The 24,783-nt window shown below is 38.7% G+C and overlaps 3 protein-coding genes across 5 annotated transcripts in view; 2 read left to right on the top strand and 1 right to left on the bottom strand.

The window, feature by feature from the left end:
• LOC109471257 (phthiocerol synthesis polyketide synthase type I PpsD-like) overlaps positions 1-553 on the top strand; it is a 34,270-nt gene extending 33,717 nt beyond the window's left edge. The window contains exon 9 of the mRNA XM_019770539.1: positions 535-553. The gene's annotated coding sequence lies outside the window, so the exon portion shown is untranslated. The remainder of the gene's footprint in view (positions 1-534) is intronic.
• Positions 554-1,097: 544 nt separating this feature from the next.
• LOC109471253 (serine/threonine-protein kinase Nek7-like) lies at positions 1,098-19,756 on the bottom strand. Of its 2 annotated transcripts, none has more exons than XM_019770534.1 (9): positions 19,356-19,756; positions 11,611-11,813; positions 10,294-10,356; positions 8,990-9,100; positions 8,464-8,572; positions 7,516-7,623; positions 5,531-5,625; positions 4,681-4,794; positions 1,098-4,059 (listed from the first exon to the last, which is right to left on the bottom strand). In XM_019770534.1, the coding sequence occupies exons 2-9, from the start codon at positions 11,791-11,793 to the stop codon at positions 3,928-3,930; spliced, it is 915 nt and encodes a 304-aa protein (XP_019626093.1). In that variant the 5' UTR covers positions 11,794-11,813; positions 19,356-19,756; the 3' UTR covers positions 1,098-3,927. The 2 variants fall into 2 exon arrangements, with proteins under 2 accessions (XP_019626093.1, XP_019626092.1); XM_019770533.1 differs by lacking the exon at positions 19,356-19,756 and adding an exon at positions 7,340-7,364 and having other exon boundaries at positions 7,541-7,623; positions 11,611-11,811.
• Positions 19,757-19,992: 236 nt separating this feature from the next.
• LOC109471252 (protein GPR107-like) overlaps positions 19,993-24,783 on the top strand; it is a 26,661-nt gene continuing 21,870 nt past the window's right edge. For both annotated transcript variants that reach the window (XM_019770531.1, XM_019770532.1), the window contains exons 1-3: positions 19,993-20,135; positions 22,316-22,438; positions 24,424-24,474. In XM_019770531.1, coding sequence (XP_019626090.1) covers positions 20,034-20,135; positions 22,316-22,438; positions 24,424-24,474 — 276 coding nt within the window. In that variant the 5' untranslated portion in view covers positions 19,993-20,033. The remainder of the gene's footprint in view (positions 20,136-22,315; positions 22,439-24,423; positions 24,475-24,783) is intronic.

Genomic DNA, 24,783 nt, shown 5'->3' with positions numbered 1-24,783 from the left:
GAAAGTGTTTGGAATGGATGTGGAAGGGTTGGGAATGGGCGTGGAAGGGTTGGGAATGGGCGTGGAAGGGTTGGGAATGGGCGTGGAAGGGTTGGGAATGGATGTGGAAGGGTTGGGAATGGGTGTGAAAGTGCTTGGAATGGATGTGGAAAGGTTTGGAATGGATGTGGAAGGGTTGAGAATGGGCGTGGAAGGGTTGGGAATGAGCGTGGAAGGGTTGAGAATGAGCGTGGAAGCGTTGGGAATGGGTGCGAAAGGGTTGGGAATGGATGTGGAATGGCTGGGAATGGGTGTGGAAGGGTTCAGAATGGATGTGGAGATGTTGGGAAATGAGTGTGGAAAGGTTGGGAATGGGAGTTGAAACGTTACTAGAAATCAAAGCCAAAGTTTTTGCGCAAAAAGTACACGATGCATGAGTGTGTCACTAGTATGGCTAGTATGGCTATCAATGATTGTATTTAGAATTCAGCTTTCATTATGCAAATCAGGGTGATTTACCATTATCAGTTAATCTTTCGTTATTCTTTATTTCAGGCGCAGTTGGCCCATAGAGGACAAACAATTAAAAGTACATAGTACACATAATAAAAACGGTAGGGTTCGGTACGTATGTATTAACTAAGCAAGAGGGACCTTACCGGTAGACTAGGCCGATATAGTGATCCCAGTAGTGACTGGTGGATGATATGTCAGAGTGGATTGCGAGTTTTATGATTCTGTTATTACTGTTGAGAAGCTGAGTGGTGAAAGAGTGTGTTAGTTTACATCTGAGAGCATCGAAGGTATCGACAACCTCAGTCACAAACATTCGACTGGCGCTCTCAAATTTTCCATATGAAAACAATTATGTTAATGAACTGATATATTATGTAATGAGTATAAAGCTCCTGTCACTGTTGAAATATATATTTCCTCAAATTTGCTAATCAAGCTCTAATTTGCATTGTAATCTAACAGATCTCATCCAAACTAACTGCATAAAAAAAAAATCATGAAGTTAAACATTCATCCTTTCCTGACTTATCCCGTTCCAAAGTCTTCAACTAAAACGAACATGAACAAGAACAATTATCGTAAAAAAACATGACCAACAGAGATCCATTTCCAAGCTTTTATTGTATCCACCGGTGGGTACTTCACACACATATTGCCAAGCGCTGTACACACATCAGAACCAAATACATCAACAGTTTCACGTCCCAAAAAAACAACTTCTGACTTTACTTCCTAAAAGACACTACGGTTGACAAAAACAAGGCATCACACATGAAAGTAAAACCTACCATCCGCTTGCCATTTTGTTTGATACAAATGATTCCTTGCAACATTTACGTTTTGCAATTGTCTACTCAACAATGTTCTTACATAAAACACTCAAATGCCATACACATACTGTATGGGTGTACTAAAAGTGAATTGTTACATTATAAAGCCTCCATGGCCGAAAATTACAATGTATAGGTGGGAAGATACATTAGTAAGTTATACACATACATTTGTACATGTACACCCTACCTCTGCTTGAAGCATTGACAGTGACATTGTGTAAATACAACATGTACAATTTCTAAAAAGTCACATACAGTAGCAGTAGGTTCATTATTTACTTTGGAATTAGTAACATTCCAACACTACCATATACTGGCATTGTTACATACATGTACCCCTACAACATGTATGTACCAATGTTACATTTTTACATTGTGACGAGATACAGTAAGACAAGAAATACAGGTTGAATTTGTTGCCAGTTTAAGAAAATTTTGCAGTCACAGACTGAAGTACATAAACAAATAGAAAGCATTGGAAATAAAGTATTGGAAAGAAAAGCTTGCCAGCACGACATTCTGTTTTAAAACACAGTCAGATTTGAATATCTATCATGATGGTAAAATTCACACAAGCAAAATAAACTTCCACATAAAATATTCTACTGGAGACAAAAGCTTACTATGAAAGCTACCAATACATGTGCTTCAAAAAACAATACACCCTAGGTAAACTAAAAAACAACATATACATGCTGTATCAATTATAATTGCACACGCACAGACAATTTCTATCTAAACAGTTACATTTCAGGTAGGAAAATTTAAATTATCGAGTTTCAGTTCAAGATATACATACAATTATAATATTTCACTCATTTCTGTAGTCTTTGATCACCAGAAAATTTACAGTCTTTTAAAATCGAGGACTTCTTTCAAAATATTCCTTTAGTGTTCATTATATGTACAGTACTGGAGGCCAGTATAAGCTATGATAACACTAAGAGCTTCAAATACATTTAACTGGACCCCATTAGCCAATCGCTATTCAATGTTCTAGCAGCAATCTTACAATTGGACCAATCAGAGAAGTGCAGAGGTACTCTATTTTTTTGGCAACACCTGGAGGGCGGAGCCTTGCTGTGTTACGTAATGCCTGCAACTTCGTGTGTCAGTATTGTGGTCGTTTATTCACACCAAGAAATGACTTGTTTGTGATCTTGCAAATGGAGAAGGTTTCCTTTTTCATCATCCTGAGTTTTTTCTTTTTAGAATGACTTTCCTATCAAGTTTTTCAGATGACAATATTCTGTGAGAAGTTTTTTTTACTTCAACTGTCATCAGTAAAACTGGAATTTTACAATGCAATTTGTCATTAGTCAAAAAGATCCCAGGTACAAAGAAACAAGCTATTTTTAAAACTCTCTTGGGTTCACCCTAAAAAATCCAACTCTTTATGCTGTACACATGTACCTATTTTCAAAGTAGCTTCTGAGGTTTTTTTTCTACAATTTTTCTTCACAAATAGGATGAGGACACCCTTGTGCAAAGACAAGATTTTACTCCTAACATTTTTGTGTTTTGTCCTGACATTCATGAGTACTTGAGGGAATATAGTACCATGTTCTACTATCATGATGTGGTTTCAACTATTACAACACTGAAAGTGGTCTACTTCTACAGAGGTATACAACCTCACTCTATGTGCATTAAAAACTGGTGGCTCAAATTGTTGAAAGAATGTTGATGGGTTCTTGGAGAAAATGCAGAGAAGTTAGACAAAGATTCGCTGAGATTCAACCCCTGTGATAGCTCAAGCTTCATTCAGTGTAAAATAGAGAAGGCACTTTGCTAGGCTTTTCTGAGGCACTCTACATGAGAAATTTCTTCCTTTTTCTTTAAAAAAAGCAGTTGTATCTATCAGCCAAGAAAGCCTTGGTTCAGCAAAGTTTTTATAAAAGGCTACACAGCAATCTTTCAATATAGACAATCCTATTCTACATGTAGGCCTCTAAGGTTTATGGAAAAAACGGTGCCTGTAGTCTACTCGGTACGTCCAGAATATGTCCACCTTTCACAGATTTTCTAGTTCTGTACCTACACTGTGGAGTTGATTATGTTCTGGCCTGGTGTATGGGTTTTGTTGTGATTTGAGAGGACTCTTGTCAGACCTGTAGACCATCCCAGCTGTCCAGTTCAACTTAGGGCCAAGTTTACAAGGGGCAAAAAATCATTTGTCCCAGAACATAGATTTGCACGCCATTGATTTATGTGTGGCGTATCCTGGATGCGCCACACAAAAATTGCTGCGGGGTGCCATGTGGCGTGGCGGGTCTGTTTGCCCACTCAAAAAATCAATCCTACATTATGCACGCATTGTGGGACAATCAATTTTTTATTAGTGTAAATAGGGCCTCCGGCTTTCTAGTAGGTTTGCACTAACTGGGCTAACTCTTGTCATGCAAACCTACCGGTCTGTCTAAGATGAACTGTGTGTCTGGCATTGTCTACAGGCCTGGAGAGAGTCTGCCCAAACCACAAGAAGGACTGAACATCAAGCTAATTATAATCATCCATCAATTTTTCTCACCAGAGCCCAGTGCAATAGTACCATGATTTCTGATCAGCAGCCAGGTGTGAAGGTAAGACATCCTGAGGCTTATTGCTGCTGCTGCTGCTGCTGTGCCTGGATGTTAGCGGAGTGCATGGTCCGCGCCACCTCGTGCACGTACATGATGTCAGGCCGCTTGTCAGGGTCAGGGTTGATGCAGATGTTCACCAGGTGCCGCAGCTGGAAGGCAGAGCACCTGTTAGTACCTGTAGAGCTACATTAATTAGCATATGTACATCTACATAAATTAGATACAATGTACATTAGTATCTGAATGGCTACACTAGTTAGCACCTGTACAGCTACACTAGTTAGCACCTGTACAGCAATAGTTGTTAGCACCTGTATATAGCTACATTACATGTAGTTAGCACCAGGTGCTGTACAGTTCCACTTCATGTAGTTAGCATGTAAATAGCTACACTACAGTTAGCATCTGTAAAGCTACTACTACACTAGTTAGCACCTGTACAGCTATAACTGTTAGCACCTGCACAGCTACATTAGTGAGCACCTGTATAGCTACAATGTATACTTAGCACCTGTACAGCTACATTAATTAGCACCTGATGTTCACAGCTACACTTGTTAGCACACGCACAGCTAAAACTATTTTTTACCTGAGTGAAGTTAGGACAGTCAATGTAAAAGTGTCTTTTCCAAGGGCACAAAATCAGTGTCATGGCGGGACTCGAACCTGGGACCTCATGATTCTAGCCATGACACTTTGCTGTTAAGCCACAAGACCCTAAACCACCCAACTCTTTTACGAGAAAGATACGAGGAAGAATGTAACCCTACCTCGTCCGAGTAGTGTTCAGAAGGGAGAGGAGGGTAGTCACACTGCTCAATCTTCTTACACAGGGAGTACAGGTTCATCTTGTCTCCGTAGAAAGGGCTCTGCAGAGCTGCCATCTGAAACAACATCCAACATGTTTGAACCTTCTAACTGCTAAGATTTGCCATTTAGTACCGATTTGTATGGGATACTAATGCAAATCTTTCATGTTGCATGTTCTTTCCCAGATGGGATAAATTCACAAATGTAACCAAATGTGGTCGAGAGGATAAAAAGCATGAGTATTGCATATTGGGACGCTATATTCTAATGCTAGGTGCAACTATACCATATACTACCTATCATTTACTGTTAGTTGCCCTTACTTCTCTACCCAATAATAATGGTGGTCCTTCAGTGGTTCATGACTATCAGGTTATCATATACAGGTAGATGTAGAGGAATTTTTTTAATGTACCAACTCAGTTTGTTGTTGGTTTGTTGTTGCTCAGATTTTAGAAAAAATATGCATGAAGCACCAAAGCATAAACAAACAAAAAAAGCAGACTTAGGCATCCTATGATAGCCCCAAAGATATACATGTATGATACATGTACATGTAGGACCCATCAAGTCAATGTACATGTACCAGGCTGATTTATAATTCAGCCGATAATGATTACTTTTTATCAAACCAATGCATTGATAGATGAAATAATTGTAACAACTAGTAGGAAGTTAGACATTGAGCTTTCTTCAACTGTTTGGGCCAAACTATAAGCATTTTGGATTTGATTCAGAAAAATGAAGCGGGTGAATCTCAGACCCAATTAATTAACTTGGTGTGGCCTCAGATTTCCACAATGTGCTCACCTCGTACAGTAAACAGCCAAGAGACCAGATATCAGACTTGAAGTTGTATCCGTTCTCGTGTATCCTCTCAGGTGACATGTAATAGGGAGTACCAACTGTGGGAAGGAAGGACACATGGTGGTGAACAAGGGGGTTCGCAAATAAGTATGCCCAGTGCATATATGGTTCTTTCCAGGATTCTTTCACAGCATATGGGTCAGGTACAGAAGTACTCAGTCTGGTATTCTTCCCAAAAAATTTTAAAACTCATAACCCTCTGAGACACTATTTCTCGCCTAATTATGGACAGATATTTTGAAGTTAAGGTTTTCCCTTTGCTATAGCTTCATTCTAAATCATTCAAGTTATTTTTCTCTTGTGGTTAAAAACAGCATAGGGGGTCCAAATCACAGCATAGGGGGCCCCTATGCCCAAAAGGCCTGGCAAGAACACTGCAGTGTCAAAGGTAAGGGGGCACACCCCAGTTTATTTGCCGTTTCTATTCGAAGCTGCACACCCTCAAATGTAGCGACCGTCTCTGCCTTGGAAAAATTCGGAAGGAGAATAACTGTATATGGGATAAAAGGATATCTCTTCAGCTACAAGACCAGCTGAGTTTGGTTTCTTCAACCTTTTTAAGTTTGGTAAAATCAACGGAAAAAACATTATTTTCACTCCAAAATTAATGCACAAAATTGCGAATTTTCGCGCAGCATAATCCCATAGAAAAAAATTTTCCAGCAGAAATGACTGATGCTGGCAGAAAGACCCAAACCTTGACTATACCTGAGTAAATTATAATGAAAATTCTAGTACTGCAATTTTCTAAACAGTCCACGGCGCGAGGGTTTGCAAATCCGCTCCTACGAAGGCGCACAGCGAAATCTAGGTCAAATGGGCGGATTACACTGCGCAAGGATACCCAGAAGTAAGGTTCGGAGCCAAAAGAAATTTTTACCCCAAAATCACCATTTCTTACACTCTTCAGCCATGTTAATGTTTAATGATATTTCATGGCAGTTTATGAGAAATGTCACCTCAAACTTGGACCCTCAAAACCATTTCTTCACTTTTTTAACACGGACTATCGCGGACCCCTGTCACGGAAGAACTGAGGTGTGCACCGGAAAAGCCCCCGATATGCAAAAAAAACATGTTTAACAGTTGCACCTAGGGCTCATTCTCATTCTCGTACAAAATGCTGTCACCACTCTTTACGTCATCATTGCTTTCTTCCCTTTCCCACCACACTTTCTATGTTACACAAAAAATGTACCACAACACTAGGTCTGGTTGATGACTTGGAAGAAATTATAAGCAGTGCTATATATATTATATATAAATTAAATACACATTAGAGAGTGTAGTTTTGGTCCAAAACATTGTTCATTAAATTATACATTTTACTACTGTAACAGTTGTATTTTAGTGTTATTGGTGTTACATGTACAATGTACATGACTGTATAAGCTTAGTGTTGTAATGCTAATTGGCTAACAATTACATGAATGTGAAGAAAAAAAATACATACAGTACCAGCTTTAAGTATCATATCACATAGCTGAGTTTCAATGTACCCTGACATGTACTTACCTAGTGAGTGAGCAGCAGTAGTTTTAGAGCTGATACACAGCTGAGCTGTCCTGTGTACTTACCTAGTGAGTGAGCAGCAGTAGTTTTACAGCTGAGCTGTCCTGTGTACTTACCTAGTGAGTGAGCAGCAGTAGTTTTAGAGCTGATACAGAGCTGAGCTGTCCTGTGTACTTACCTAGTGAGTGAGCAGCAGTAGTTTTAGAGCTGATACACAGCTGAGCTGTCCTGTGTACTTACCTAGTGAGTGAGCAGCAGTAGTTTTTAGAGCTGATACACAGCTGAGCTGTCCTGTGTACTTACCTAGTGAGTGAGCAGCAGTAGTTTTAGAGCTGATACAGAGCTGAGCTGTCCTGTGTACTTACCTAGTGAGTGAGCAGCAGTAGTTTTACAGCTGAGCTGTCCTGTGTACTTACCTAGTGAGTGAGCAGCAGTAGTTTTAGAGCTGAAGAACCTGCCCAGCCCCAAGTCTCCCAGTTTCACCACTCCTGTTGCTGTGATGAACACGTTTGCTGGCTTGATGTCTGAAAACAAAACATTAACTTTCATTTCTGCTTACATGTAAAGTTCTTCTACATTGTAGTTATAGTGTCACATGGCCATCATCATAGATATCTTAAAACTTTCAGTCAGTCATTGGGAAGTTGGCCACAGTGTCGGCTGTAGCTGTATTAAGTCTGATTCGTTGACAGTTTCTAATAATATTAACTACATTGTAGCTATAGTGTAGTCCTCATTGTTTGTCTCATACGCATACTCGCTTTCATAATGTTGTCCACTTGCAATTATATTATAAGCCTATGGTTACAAATTTGTAATAAACTATCATATCTTCCTATCATGAAATAAAGCTGAGAAAGATCACAGAAGGCCATGAGGTAGTGGGGTTCATTGTCTTTGTGCATTTACTTTGAGATTGTTTTTCCCTTCAACTCTCCATACAATACTGTTACAGTTACTGTATTCTTGCAGAATACAATATTATAGAATACAACACAGTGTATTCTGTATTGCCCAAGGTACCAGCCCGACCGCGGGCCGGATCGATTGAAGGCCAGAGGGAGATCCAACCCGCATGTTGTATTTTATTTGTTTAACCCAAAAATACATGCTTACACACTGTTAAAATGTGCCAAAATTTGGTGTCGGCATCAAACAAAATATCAATTCCAACATCTGAATCTGATATATCATATGATTCAAATTTTCTAAAGCAGCGCACACGGCTCAGGCGAAACGTGTTTGAATGAATCTATGGAACATGTGCCATACCACTAGTTATCACACAGGCCAAACACCCATATTGAACCTTATCTATGGGTATGACATAAATGACAGTTGAACCCCGGTGAGTTTGTCCTGACCTCTGTGCATGACCCTGCGGGAGTGCATGTGTTCCAGCGCGCTGCACAGCTGTACAAAGTACTTCCAGATCGTCCTCTCTGGGATCAGCCGCTTCTGTTTCTTAAAGTGCTGCAAGGAGAGAGTGAGGTATTGTAGTAAAGGCCACGCAAATTTGATTTGTTGGTTCTCAAATTTTTACAGAAAAATACAAATGTATGAAGTGACAGGGGAAAAAAAATAAAACTCTGATAGCCCAAAATTAAAGTAGCCATGATGTCAACATACCAGGCTGGTGTAGAATTCAAACATTCAATGAACCTCAAACTTTTTATCAAACCAATGAGAAGTTAAGAGGTTAAAGAGATTAAAAAATATAAAATTGTATTTGTAGCTAAAACATCCTTCATTTTCATATAGTGTTGTCGCTAAAGAAATATTTTGTTTAAAAGACGGTCGCTATAGAGTTGAGAGTGTGCAGAATCAAATTGTGACCCAAAATAAACTGGGTTGTGCCCCCTTTATGTATCCAAATGTGTCAACTTCTACCTTGATCATGCGTGAGAGGTCCCCAGCATCAGCCAGCTCCAGCACTATGTTCAGCTCATTGTCCTCGATGAAGGAGGCGTAGTACTGGATCACGTTAGGGTGGTTCAGTTGCTGTACAAACAATACAGGAAGGACATTCTGATTTAGGAAGAATTATAGGTACCCCAGAAATGCTGCTAAACCACAGGAATACAAACTTTGGTATTATAGTAAATTTGCTGTTGTACATAGCGACTTTTATTTACTAGTATTTATTTATTTATGAAGATTTACCACATTTGTGGAAGGATTGACATAGCAGGTGACAATCAACTCTTCAAAATGTCAAGCATGAGACCAGACTAAGGTTTGAACTACTCACACCGGGATGGACCCTTCTCTTTTCGATTAGTGTGGTGGGATCTTTAACGTGCTTTAAGGTACAGGACCTCTAGCTTTACATTCTACATGTATCCGGGAGGATGTCCCTAACCAAAGCTACATGTAGCTATAGGTAGTCGTGCTCATTTAAGGGTGGGTGACTTACTAGTACCCTGCTTTTACACATCTTTCAATCAAGATTAAAAAACAACTTAAATGACTTTGCAGGAAAAATAAATGAGTTAAAACTGTATGGGAAGGGAAGGTAATCGAGATCTGTACTTGGTCTAGTGATCATGACAACGGCAAACTTAATAAACTGTGAATCAGTATTTTCAGAATGTCAGATCTGCTCTCAAGCACATTGAATTGTTACAACAAAAGCAGTTGAGTGTTCTAGGCAGCCTGAATTTCAATTCTGAGATGTTCAGCCCCATGCAACAATTCTAGGGGTATCCAGGGTATGCTCCCCCATGAAAGTTTTGACATGTTGATCCTCTGAAATGCTATTTCCTGCATTTTGAATTTTTGGGTGGCAAATTCTGCTGGTAGACTAGGCTTAGTTTAAATAAAAATCAGGGTGTAAAGATATGGAAAGAGAATTGTCAATAAACATAAATGATGACAATTCTTTTTCCATATCTTTACACCCTGATTTCTATCCGTCAAAGATGATGGATTGGGTTAAAAATTTGTCATGCGCAGGGGCAAAATTCAGTGTGTAAAAATAATAAAATGACAGAAAGATTTAATGCTGGATAGAACACATTGAAGCACATTCTATACATGAATTGTTCACACAAGGTTATATAACAATGGCACAAGGTCATCACAGGTTATCAACAGTACATGTAGCTGTGTAACCTCTGGATGGTGGGGTCAATGACCCAAAGGTCACTCTATCTAGATAGAACAGAAAAAAACGACATTGATGAAGGCCATACCTTAAGCAGGTCTATCTCCTTGATACAGTCTTGTCTTGCTTTTGCATCCATCATCTCAAATATCTGTCAAAACAAAAAATAATATCACGTTAATTATTACTATAAACCTTTCAATGTACAAAAATAAGAAACTAATTTGTTATCAATAACAGTGGTTAATGGAACTACACTTTCTTACTGATAAGAAGAAATCACAGTAAAGAAACAATATCAATCATTTGCGTGATGCTTTTTTTGAATTTTAATCTGAAACCTGTCTCATCAGACTGCAAATTTTCTGCATAATATACATGTAAATATAGATATTAAAAAACAAAGAACACGATTCAACATTTTTAGACCAAAATTATTAGACGTAAATAAATGCTAAATTTTTAATGATTCTACCATACGCATTATTCTCACAAAATTACTGTTAACTTGAGTGTTACCTAGTCTTGCATTTAAATGTTTTCAGAGAGTATTTCAAATTTTATTATTTATTTGGAGAATACAAATTTAGTTTCTCAGTCACATATTGCATGGTGATTGAACAATTTCAAGCTATACTATAAATGGTATGCATACATGTATCTGCAGGTTTGGACAAGTTTTCAAAAGGTCATTTCCACTTTCCCAAACCAGCTTTTCACTTGCCCCAAATTTACATATTTTTACTACCACCAAGGAAATTATCCTTTTTTGGGGTTTATAATGTTGGAGACTTTATTTATCAAAACAAGGTGGTATGACTTGCTCCAAACACCGTAGCAGCTATACTTTGCATCCAAAAAATTTACTTGCCCAATCGGCAAGTCTTGGGGCACATTTACTTGCCCGAACAGTACTTTTACTTGTACTTGCCCTGGGCAAGTGGGCAATGGGACTTGTCCAACCCTGGATCTGATATTATTTATTTATCTATTTTATTTATGACGATTTACCACATTTGTGGAAGGATTGACATAACAGGTGACTATCACCTTTTCAAAGATGTCAAACCTGAGACCAGACTGTAAGATTTGAACCACTCACACCAGGAAGGTCCCCTACTCTTTTCGATAAGTGTGGTGGGTTCTTTAATGTGCGTGGGGTGTGGCTCTCCCAAACACGGGACCTCCATTTAACGTCCTATCCGAAGGACGTCCCTAGCTGAAGCTAGGTACTCATTTTCACCTGAGTGAAGTGAGGAAAGTCGTGTAAAGTACCTTTCCCAAGGGTACAACGTCGCGGCGCATGTTCGGACTTGTTCTGGTACAACCCGGAATCGAACCCGGGTCTCCGGGTCTTTATACGTCTTTTACCAACTTTTATGTGTCATGAGGTTTTAAGTCTTACCTGTACTTTCTTAAGAGCCACGTCCTTGCCGTTGACGAGGTTCTGTGCGCGGTACACCACGCTGAACTGTCCCCGCCCGATCTTCTTCTCGATGGTGAAGTTACGCAGCGTGTTGTACGGGTCGCTGTCTGATGTCTGTGTGACTTCAGGAGACATGGGCATGTCTACATCCATGGCTGCCATGGTGGGTCTGAGTCAGGGGTCTGCAGGGGACAGAATAAGGTAGGTTTTTAATTTACTAAACATTATCATCATCCAACATTGGGTATACTGTTACGGAAATTAATACAAACCTACAATGGATGTCACTGGAAGATGGGGAGAAAAATGTCCAGATTATATACCTTAGGCCACACCAATTTAATTTCTTGGTTAACGGATTTTTCTACAAAAATAATGGAACGGGCGGGCAAAAAAAAAATAAAAATAAAAACAGTCCTAGGCATCCTATTATGGCCCAAAATGGTACGATAGGAGCCATGAACTCAACACGCCAGGCTGGTTCAAAATTTAAACAATGAATTTTGAACTTTTAATGATACCATTGCATTAAAAGATGGAATATCTGTAACAACTAGCATGAAAAAGACTGTTTTCAACTGTTCAGGGCAAAATATGAGCATTTTGCAGTTGATTCTGAATTTTTATTTTTATTTGCAAATCAGAAAAAAATGAAGCGGGCGAATCCGTTAACCAAGAAATTAAATTGGTGTGGCCTTATGGTATGTGCATATTTTGCAAAAGCATATTAATATTATTTGTAATGTGGAAGTACACTTTGGGCTTAAATTTTTTGTTTCGGCCGCATGCACTAGTTTCAGGGTCCTCAGAGGATGTCATTCATGAAATTAAATCAGCATGCCCTAACATACATGTGTAGCCTATGTAACCCAAGCTCCGGGGGGCTCCCTACATAGTCCGCCACCCAAGGGGGCCGGCTGGATGTTGGGCGGCCGGCAAAAGCGATTTAATCAGGCTAGCCCTAACAAGAGTAGACAACATTGTTTTTTCTGTAAAATGTCTCCCCCCCCCCCTCTCTTACAGAATGTTACAATTGTTACCTGGAGGTCAAGCACCCCACGTTAATCCCCTACAAAATGTACCGCCATGCAGCTGGCTGGGTGAGAGCTAACCTCTACATACTTCTGTAACAAAGGACTGTTATTCTGTCCTGTCATCCTGGGGTACAAAACTGAAAGGAAGCTCACGGCATTTAGCTACACTAAGGGTTTACACTTTTAATGGTGACTTTCAACATTGTCAATAGAGCTGTGTAGTATGTACCATACACAGTACTGGTACTGTACCAAAAAATTGATCCAAAATACCTTTATTGTACATTCATGCCACGACGGGATAGGTCAAGATATAACAGACACATAACAAACGTATATAGAAAATTGGAGACAAAAGATGCACTACTTGACTTAGACATACATAAGGAACATACAAGGGTACTATACTAGGCCAATACAAATTTCTAGTCACTGGGCTAATATAGAGAGGTCAACTTCTTCTCGCTTTTTTGTACAGTGGAAAATGTGGGAGCAGATCATGTTTGTGATACAAGGTTTGTCTAGACGCATCAAAAATATAAATTTATCATTTGCGCTTAGGTGTTCAAAGTATGGGAACTTCTCTTTGATATAATTAAAAAGGACAGATCTTTCATTAGAATATAAAATAAAGTACAGTCTAAAATAAAGTGTTGTTCATCTTCTATTCTATTAATATACAATAATGAATCACTTAAAGTACCAGTACTGTACGTCAATGAAGGTTAGACATCCAGTTACATGTAATATGATACGCTAAAAAGCAGTTACTCAAGCAACTGATTTCGGAAACGGTCAGACATTTCAGCCAGTATCCACTCTAGTTTTCATCAGCGACTGAGAGACCAGACCAGTACCAGTACTGTACCTGTATCAAGTTACATAGTACACTGATCATACGCTTTATGAGTGGCCTGAAATTACTAAATACATGTAGTCCCCCATAGGTCCCAGAGACAGTGTGTTTGTGTTACAGACTGACAGTGTTAACTACCCTGAAAGATCTGTTACATATTAGTTATGCTCCATTTAGATGACACTTTGGTGAATTTTTGTAGCATGACGCCACTAATGTAGGGGATGAAACTAAAACATCTTAGTAGTTTTGCCTATGCTTTGTCTGAGAATTCTCCATAAACAAAAACTCAAAAATATCCTAAAATTTCAGGTAACAGATATTGATTTGTTGGTCGCACTTGTGACCATGTTCGTATGTTACCTTTCTCATTGAGTGGGTCTGGCTTGGTGTCGGCCAGCTCGTGTTGCTAACGGTTACAACAGGATTAAGCTGACCTAGGACACAGTTTGTGTTATAATATAAAATATATTTTAAATTAAGTAAAATCCAGACCCGCTCTGAACACTATTTTCTGTCTGCATGCATCTTACATCGCTACTTTTGCTGGTAGACTATTAGCTTAAAGTTCGATGACATCCCTTTGTACATACATGTAGTATGTATATCTTTATACACCGATTTTTGTCGAGTTTTTGGCATATGCCGGCTTGCCGTAAGCCGCTATGTACTGTAAATTCACAATACCATATGCATCTTACAGTGTTCGAAATACAAACATGTACCTGTCTGCAGTCTGCAATCTGCAGATAGATTTCAAAGATTGCAGAAGAAAAATTTATACAATCTGCAATTTTGCTGCAGGAAAAATTGGCACTTAGGATTTGGCGCTCTTGGCCCAATAGACAGACAACACTTAAGCTCCTGTTCTGAAACAACAGGAGCTTCTTCACTAATTTACATCAACCTTGTCTTGACTTGTTTATCTTTTGTTTCCTTCTGGACTTCCAAAAATTTGTCTTCACTAATTTGCATATCAATCAATAGTTCATGCTTATAAACCTGCAAGATTGTAGTATGGAGGCTTGTGTATTTGCAGAAAGTATTTCAAAATTGCAGAACACAATTTTGACTCTTCTGCAATATTGCAGAACACTGAAAAAAAGTATTTCGATCACTGATCTTAGTATTCCTGTGGTATAGCCGCATTTTGGGGGGCTGGAATTTTTTTATTCGCCAGCGAGCACTAGTTTGAGGGTCTTCAGAGGATTGTCATTCATAAAATAAAGTCAGTGTGGCCTTATTAGTGGACTTTTTCCTGAGCTCAATGAACAGGAAATCCTGTACCTTCCACATCCTATGCATCGCCCTAGAGAGCTGACCTGTCTTTTTTTTAGCTCAAATTTTCTTCCTGAGCATTTCTGTACCCTAAAATATCTTAATGTCATTTCCTGAACAGAGTGCCAATTTACAAAAGGTGAACAGGCCTTTGAAAATTCATGCAACAAAAAATTGTATCAAGATCGTAGAAGAAATTGTTGGGAGATGTGCATGTATACACTTTGGTCGAACACCCGTTTAAGGCTGTACTCACGTATTTAACGATCATCCCGTTTATACTAAATTATAGTTTTCAGATGTTCTGTTGGAAAAGATATCGTCTGTCAAGGATAGAATTCCAATTTTGACCAAAGATCCTAGGAAAACCGTAAGAAATTTCTTTAAAAATCACATACAACTTTTACTTGCAGAACAGGTTGTTGAAGGGAAGACTTGATGAGCACACCTGCTGTGCACAGCATGTAGTGGCGCCGGTCATCAGATAAAACTATATATTTAGGATGCTGAAACCATTTATAATATAGACTTGAAATACTGGTACTGGTTGTATGTGCAGGTAAAATTGGGGCTGTGCAGATGCTGTGTCTACCCGCACTGGTCCATGCACTGGGTTTATACTGTAAATCACTTTATATTTGTGGCAGCAAAATAATTAATTTCGCAGTCTGAGAAAAATGGATATGTTTGCAGAACTATATTTTTGCAGCGGCAGCGCTATAGCTAGCAGGTGCAGAAAAAAGAAAGTCGGTGAATTATTTTGGTACCGCGGTCACTTCTGTACTGCAAATTTATCATTTACATATAGATGATAGAGAAAATAATCAACAATAAATTCACATTCGTATTTCAAAACTGTGAATATAAAAGTATTGTGAATATAATGTGATTTAGGCCCGATTTACACATGCGGCGTTTGTATCTGTTGGGCGTAAAACGACGCGAGCGCGTGCGCGGCGCCACACTGCGCGGCGCCGCACGTCATTTTTCTGTGAGGAGGTGCCACAGACAAACCGCCGCGTGGCGACGCGCGTCTGTGGCGGAGGTTGTTTACAATTACATGCTAAAAAAATCTGTCGCACAGAACGCGCAGTGCGGCGCCGCGGGCGCGCGCTCGCTCGCGTCATTTTACGCCCAACAGATCTAAATGACGCACGTGTAAATCGGGCCTTACAGTAGTATTCACATTCAAAATGTAGGTGTATCATATGTTGATCTTTATTTGCTGCAATGACTTAGGTAAGTATGTTACCACCTAGTATGAAATGAAAAGAAATGATGGTTTATGAAGTTTTTAGTATAATAATTCATTCTTTTAAGTTTTAAAAGTTTGAGTAGTGCAGGAAAAATTTGTCTTAGTGTAGGTAATTTTTAAAATTTAATGTTACCTGTACCAGTGCAAGCATGCTAGAATAAAAAGGATTTCAAGCCCATCAGTGATAAGACATCAAGAGAAAGACCTAAATACATGTAGTATCAATATAGGGCTCGAAATACTCCCCAGGTGGTGCACCCAAATTTGGAGCTGTACATGTGCACCCAATTTTTTCTGTGGGTGCACCAGTGCACCCAAATGTTTTTTTTTAGGTTTACGTATATGTAAAGAATTTAGAATACTAGTGGTACTAGTTAGTATTCAGCATATTATTATATTAACATCTAAGTGTCAGAAAAATAGTAAAATCATTCTTGTAGTACTTTTCTTTAGAAACAAAACATAATTTTTCGCTGACATTCTACTTCTTTTTATCTTACTGTTACATGGTGCACCTACAGAAAATTTTGGGCACCCAATTTTTAAGGTTGGGTGCACATATTCCCAAAAATGAACTTCGAGCCCTGCAATATTTGGCAAGACCATGAGAAAATTTCAGCTGGAGTCTGCTGGACCCAAAAACTAGAGCTTTGTGCTGGTCGTCTATCTGATAATTTGTTCCTTTGACAAGACAAAAATAAATGAGAATCGATGCATAAGATTAAGAAACACAGCTGTAAAAACTTACAATGGTCCCAATTTACCTTTGGAGCCGTTGCTTCGCTGTTGCCATGGCGATAACTAAGATGGCTGACAGCTCCATTATCTTGCCACAGTGTAATCAATGTGTAATGCTTGCACAAAGTTGCAAAATTGTTTGATGTGTAAATATTATAAAAAGCACCGTAGTCTGAATTATTATACAGTGCTTCTATTAAAATTCCTTATTAGTAATGCATGTACTGTAGCTGCTCATATACTGTAATTCCTGATTTTTTCACTGTCATTTAAAAAAAAATGTGTTCACTGTTTTCAGTCACTTCTAGATCTGTACCGTGAACTTATCATTATAGTTATACTGCAGTTAACAAATAATTTGTCTTTCACCCCCTCCCACTGAACTTATAGTTCCATGAATACATCCATTTTTCTTAGAGAAATTTTGCTACCGTAAATACGGAAGTTGCAGTAGTATCAGAGTGACATAGAAAGACAATTGTTTCATTAATAATTCAAGACTGCATTGGATATGTTGTCTAGTACAGTAACTTATCGAGAAATGCTTTGTAGCGTGGATGTCCTTGATAGTCCTTGTACTGAGCTGGTCACAGGACAAACCTTTGATGAAAGTACCCTCTATATTTATGGCCCTAATTTATTTAAATACAAGGACATCTAAATTGATCTAAGATTCTAACACAGTTCTTGGATTTTCTTGTATACACAACTACAGTAGGGATTCTTCCTATATCTTGCTTTTAACATTTAGAAGGGGATATAAACTTATAGACACATCTGGGACGTACTCTCACTGCAAAAAGCACCACGTACACTTGCATACATGTGGCTGCGAGAAGCAGAACTCCAGTCAGAAGCTCTGAGGAAGGTGTCTGATAGACACCGAAACGTAAGCGTATACATTTGTACGTACAGTACTAAGATTCTGTGGTTGTGTATAATTGAAGGCAATATCCTTTTCGATCAACCTGCTAAAATTAATTTCGGAAACAATTCTCCGAACATTTTCATTAATTTCCCTTCTTGACTATTATTTCCAGTTGACATCAATTCTATGTAATTTGAATAGAAAACCAATCATTCTTTCATTGATTAAGATGGATGTGACACTTGCTGAAAATTTGAAATGGCATGAAATGACAACAAAATTAACTAGTGAGTGCTTGGACACTTTATTTTCATGAAAATTTGGTGTGTGTGTGTGGGGGCATTAGAAAAAGGGTGTGATTAAATTTAGGCGAAAAAAATACTGGTACGTTTATTCAAGAGGTGAGAGTACATCTCTGCTCTAATACTCGATATGTTTCCAGTTGACGATATTTTGTTGTAATATATTCTCAAAATCTATGTAATGTCCTTGGATGTACTAGCATTAAGAATTCCTAGCTGCTACATACACATATTAGAGGCATCTGTATCTGTATCTGTATAGCCGGTATAACCGCCTTTTGGCGTAACACACCGCATCAAATGCACTCTCGAGACAAAACAAGAAATATTCTGAATGAGGAAATCTGTCTGAAATAAACATTTACTAGTAAGTAGTTGCAATTCCTAAAGTACATTTTTTATGCGTTTAAAATAGCTTGATGTGTTTGCAATAGCTTCAAAACATGCTACATGCTTTATTTTGGGGGTACCGCCCATAAATACTATGTAGTACTAGTAGCTAGAACCAGCGTATGATACAAAACATACCAACCGTTTTCCACCAAGTTGACAAATGGATTTGTACTTTACAGGTATCAGTTTGCTATAATGGGAATTGATTCAACTTACCACATTAAAATAATGGCTAAAAATTGACTTTCAAACTAGTTTTGCTGCCTTGAAATTGCTTTGATGCTATTAAAAAAAAAAAAAAAAAACTTGTGAATGGCTTACTCTCAGAGACAAGTTTTGCATAAAAATGGCAGTGTCAACAACAAGAAAGTTGTCTGCCTCTGAGAACATTTTTCAAGAGCTTGAAGCCAAGTTACAACTTTGTCTAAAAAATTGAATACCGTACGTAATTTTTTATTTTTTTCATGGTACTTTTAGTTGTTTTCACTGTCATTTCTGTACTGTGATTGAACTTATCATTACAGTTAACAAATAATTCCTGGACTTTCTTTTTCCTGCACCTGTCGCCACCGTGAAAAATATAGTTCCATGAACATATCCACCTTTCTCAGACAGTAAAATTATGCTACCGTGAACATAAAGTGAATTACAGTACATGTGTACTTATATTCTTTGTTGGCATGGGTCAGCTACTACAAGGTCTTAGACTTTACTCTCTATATACAAAATCATACATAGTTACACAAAATTTTTAAGTGGTTGTCCTACTTCACAGAATTGTTGACGCTTCAGCTGCAGGTGTTTTACATAATGCAAACAGCAAGGCTTTATTTTAGCGCCCAAGTTTCTTCCTGTCTACGTGCCTGCATGTACACTTCAACGTATGACTCAGAAGTCAAAGGTAGAGATTTAGCATATCTAAAGCTTCTTAGGCGCCCCCCTCCCCCTTTTCTCGAGGTGGTTAGTAGCAGTTCAATACAACTTGCCGTTTCGAACTCACCTTACTTTAAGGAGTACAATAACTCGTCTTGAGTAGCAGCCTTGGTTTCGTCGGCTCCGTCCCGTACAGGCGCTGGTTGGTAATTGTTGACGGAAGGTTGAGTGAGTACCTCGGGGCAGTATACCGTTCCTCTACCGGCTTCCACAGAACAAGTGTCTCCGTTCCCCTCGTCCAAAGTACGTACCGGCTCGAAAAATGCCGTGACTCCCGGTAATTATGCCTAACCAGGAGAGGCTACCTGTTGAAATGATGCAGGCGTTTACCGGGGAAGTCTATAAAATGAAAAGCTGCACCAAGGGTTGAAGGAAACGGGGAAATATAAGACACTATTGGAGCATGAAGCTGACGACAGCTTCTTCGACCTGGAGACATTCACTGAAACGAAGATCCAAGACCACAGATGCTTTACAAAATTGGCTGTAAAGTTGAAACATCATGTTCGTTTAACAGTATATATGAGTAACAATTTTAATATTCACTGCTTGAAAGCATCAAATGAATATACTTAGATTTAGCTACGCTAATTGTTTGTCTTAGTCTTATAATTTGATAGAATAATGTTAGTCTTAAGATAAACTTATCAGGCAGTATTACCAAGGGTACGGAGGTGTATGGGGTCTTGAACCTTAATCCGGGTTGGACCAGCATGCTTTGCTCCCATTACGTCACTTTAACAAAATGGCGTCGCGAAAATTTTCTTTGAAAGTGCTGCGGATTTTTCTGGTCATTTCTACGTTTCTGTGGGCTTCAGATGGCAGGAAACACCACTTGGTCCTCCAGGTATTTACTCTATGTTACTGTAAAGAGCGAGGAGTTGATCTGTTGGAGAGAATTTGTTGTAAGAGTAAAGTTTATCTGAGGACACGTTGGCAGCCAGTCAGAGGGGGGGGGGCGATGATGTCATGGTCACATCTTAGCTTCTTGTTCATAAAAACAACATCTTAATTGTTTTAACGATCATTTTGTGCCTGTAACAACAGAAAATCATTGCTATATGGCACAGACATGATGGTCTAGATCAATTTTAGGTTCCTTTTTGTGAGTGGCAGGAAGTTTTTCTTTTTTTTTTTTAATGTCATGTTTGGTTTAGGATCTTTGGTTTACTGTAAATCACTTAATATTCCTGGAACATGTACTTTTATAGATTTGGAAGCTGGTGTGTTATGCTGAAGGGCAGTTATACCGACTATACTGATACAGATATTCATGTTTTATGTGGTCACTTCTGTACCATGATGGCATGAATTTATCATTTGCCAGGAACAAAATATTATAATTCACTGACTTTCTTTCTTCTGTACCTGCCGCCACCGTGAAAATAAAGTTCGGCGAACATGTCCATTTTTCTCAGACCTCGAACACTGACGCAGATATTAAGTGATTTACAGTATCTTGAGATATCAGAGTGTGGTGACAAATTTTTGTTTGCTGGGGTCACGGACAAGTGTTAACTAGATATACTTACATATATTTGTACTTGTACTGGGGCCCAGGCTGTACTCTGTATCACCACACTGTGATACACAAACAACTGGTGTGATGTGACACTGGATCAGGACCAGATTAATAATATACAAACAAGAATGTTCAGTACTGACAACGTTTTCTCTCGGCCTGGCTTCATTACAACATTAAAACTTAATCTTTTGCAAAACTTTTGTTCATGAAGAAGCCTTACTCGACTGTAGACGGTATCAAGGTATCAAGGTATGAAGTCAATCATAGGTAATATTTATGTATTTATGTTTACCGAAGGAAAACATATTGTTTTTGCTACACGTTTCCTATTCTTCTTCTTCTGTTCCACACACTGACCTCTGACCTAGCCAATGACCTGAGTTGTTGACATCTCTCACCATGGTAACTGGTGTTGGATTACATAATGTTGCAATTTTATACTAGGGGGATTTATACTCCTGTGACCCTGTCTGACCATATATATGAATGTATTTGAGTAAGAATTAACAGAGAAGACCACATGTGAAGGTAAACATTATGCATTTGCTTTGCAAATGTTACCTTTCTAGTTGTTATTTGTTTTATTGAGGGAATAAGCACTATAAGGTTTTGATTCATCCTATTCTTACACTTACATGTAACCGGTGTTCTAGCCAACATCCTGCTTTCAATCCTTTGACGAAATGTTGTGACCTATCAGTATTACTAGTGATGCATACCGGTTCACTGGACTTGGATCCGGACTTGTAAGAATGTTTAGGTTCAAGTCCAAAAAAACCTAAAAGTCAAGAACCGAGTCCGGACTTATTACCATAAAAGACCATTTGCACATACCCCCTTTTCTTTTCAAACCACCTAAAACCTTCCGTAGATTACAAAATTTTTGCTGCAAAATGAAGAAAACATTGCCATTGGGCATCGTCAAGTACCGGCCTCGATGTTATGTGGCCAATGTTTCACCCAGACAACATTGCAAGGTTGCCAACATGCAATTTTGTACATGCCATGGGTTTAGGTCCGGACTTACCAGTCCGGACCTGAACCTAAACCTCTGGACTTGAATCCGGACCTGGACCTAAAATTGGGTTTAGGTGTGCATCACTAAGTATTACAGACAAATATTTTGCCCATTCTTGTTGAAAGACACACAAATTTGCACCCAAAAATGAAGCTAAAAGCTCTTTTGTATAATTTTTCACTAAAACTGTAAAAGCAAAATTTGCTCCTAAAATTTAGGAAATAGCTAGCCTGGGTGTCATCCAATTTGATACGGCAACCTCGAAAAGATCATTTTTTTTTGTGTGTGGGGGGGGTGCCATTACAAATCAGATGACACACAGGCTAAGAAATAGCATTTCAGATCGAATTTCAATTGGCACCTAAAATTTGTACCAATGTGCAATTTTGCACATTTCTGAAGAAATGTATTTCGAGCCCTGTACCTGTATATACTTGTCTGGTTGAAATTCTGACATATGCAATATTGTCTGACATCCATACAGGGTGAGAAGAGATCCTATGTGGACCTGAGCACGTTTGGTTTCCTGAAGGGAGGAACTCTGTCAGTCCAGGTGACAGGATTCAGGGTCCATGTACCTACACCCTTACCAAATATGGACTCAATGGTAAGTAGAAAAATCATGCTTGTGTGAAATGTACTTATTGAAGGATTTGTAATATGTTATTAAGGCCTAGAAAAATGTTGACAATGTGTTCCGTATTTCAGTCCGGAAAAAATATGGTTGAGTACAGTTGCAGGTAGTGATTCCCTTTCTTTTTCATTACTTTTTTAAAAAGATTTTGGGTTTATTTTACCCAATTAACTCAATACTCTCATCTGCCAAATAAACATACCCCCGGAATAAACGTACCCCCCGGACAAATCTTCAAAATCAAATAAACATACCCCCGGAATAAACGTACCCCCCGGAAAATTACCAAAATTGACGGGTAACCTGTGTCTCTTGTACTAAAATGCACCCTTACTGATATATGCACAAATCTTTAACTGTTATTTGCAATTAGGAATTTAAATAGACAAAAAAAAAGAGCATTTAATATTTTGTATTTTGATAAGCACCACCCATGACAATAGAACATTCAGACGAATTTATGCACGCGGTGATTGCAAAAACCGGCCCGAAAATGACAAGTTTCTTGCTACAATATGCGTTTATAAACGTCTTCACGTCGATGATTTGTCAATTTTTTTCCCACGAAGTTGAAAAAAATTACTGGTTTTTAAAAAATTAATAAACGTACTGTGCAAAATAAGAACGTACTGGGTGGATGTTTGGGCCCAAAAAAATAAACGTACCCGTATGTTTATTTGGCAGATGAGAGTAATAGTTTGCATCAGAAAATGTGTGACGGTGAAGTAACATCTCAGGATTTGAGATTCAGATCTTTTATAGAAAACGAAAAAAAAGAAGGTTAGAGTCAGCAGTTTTTTGTAGGGTCGGTCAGGAAACTGGAAACACATTTTTTCCCTTGGCCTAGATACATGACAGGGTTCTCACCAGGATTTGTTCACAGCGTAGGGGTCAGGTATAGAAGGGCAACTTTCTGCGGCGCGAGTCACGCACCGAGTCCCCAAAACATGGGCCTGATATTCTCCCCAAAAAATTTTGTAACTCATATTAACCACTTAAGACACTATTTATTGTTTATTGGGGGACAGATTTTGTTTTCCCTCTGTTATAGCGTCATTCTTAAGTTATATTTTCATTTTTTAAAGATTAATGAAGCTTCTGCCCCCAAAAAACACCCCTACGCTGGTTGAAACACAGTGTAGGGGGCTAAATCACAGCGTAGGGGGTCAAAATCACAGCGTAGGGGGCCCCTACGCTCAAACAGCCTAGTGAGAACTATGCATGTAGTACTATTAATAACTATTTTGTGCACAGTTCATAGCAATGGTACTAGTCAAAAAATGCCAAAGAAGACCACTCAGGGGAGAGATAAAGGTCTATATGGATAGGATCCTTCAAGTTAATGCTTGAGTCAAGGTACAATTAGTTATCAAAGGGACCACTAATGATCACATTGGCCAGGTGGTTCTTATGTTAAGATGGCCAGTTGTAGTACAGATTTGGCTGTAGTTAGTTTGACTAATCATTAGTAATAAATACAGTGTATTAGTGCTGCATATACCGGTTCACTGGACTTGGATCCGGACTTGTAAGAATGTTTAGGTTCAAGTCCAAAAAAACCTAAAAGTCAAGAACCGAGTCAGGACTTATTACCATAAAAGACCATTTCACATACCCCTTTTCTTTCCAAACCACCTAAAACCTTCCGTAGATTGTAAAGTCTTTGCTGCAAAAGGAAGAAAACATTACCATCGGGCATCGTCAAGTACCAGCCTCCATGTTATGTGGCCAAAGTTTCACCCAGACAACATTGCAAGGTTGCCAACGTGCAATTTTGTATATGGGTTTAGGTCCGGACTTACAAGTCCAGAACTGAACCTAAACCTCTGGACTTGAATCCGGACCTGAACCTAGAATTGGGTTTAGGTATGCATCACTATAGTGTATGTACATGTATGTTCAATTGTATCAGAGCAGTGCAACTAACATGTTGTTTCTTTTTCCTGTTTCTTCCACAGTTTGGCCTAAGTTTGGACAAGACAAACAGCGATGGGTTATCCAACTATCTGGTAGGCATTAACTTAATTAGCATAAAGTTATGATTATCTTGAAAGTTCATCTGGGTTGGTAGAAGTCATTATGAAGCAGTTTAAACTGTGATTTCCAAGAAATTGGACCTACCTAAATTTTTGACTGCAAATCCAGTCTTTGTCAAGGACAGGAGTGTATAAGTTGTGGATGAATCTTAAAAAGCTTCATATTTGGTACCGTAAATCCATTTAAAAATGCGGTTGGAAATTATAGCGGTCGGCGAAAAATGGACAAGCTCACGTCACTTAATTATAGCGGTGTGAGAACATGGCTGATGTGTGTAAAAA

Source organism: Branchiostoma belcheri, unplaced genomic scaffold (assembly GCF_001625305.1).
Source record: "Branchiostoma belcheri isolate BF01 breed outbred unplaced genomic scaffold, Haploidv18h27 scaffold243, whole genome shotgun sequence".
Classification (NCBI taxonomy): Eukaryota; Metazoa; Chordata; class Leptocardii; order Amphioxiformes; family Branchiostomatidae; genus Branchiostoma; species Branchiostoma belcheri.
The sequence above is the reverse complement of the archived record's forward strand: the minus strand, read 5'-3'. Positions and strand labels throughout refer to the sequence as shown.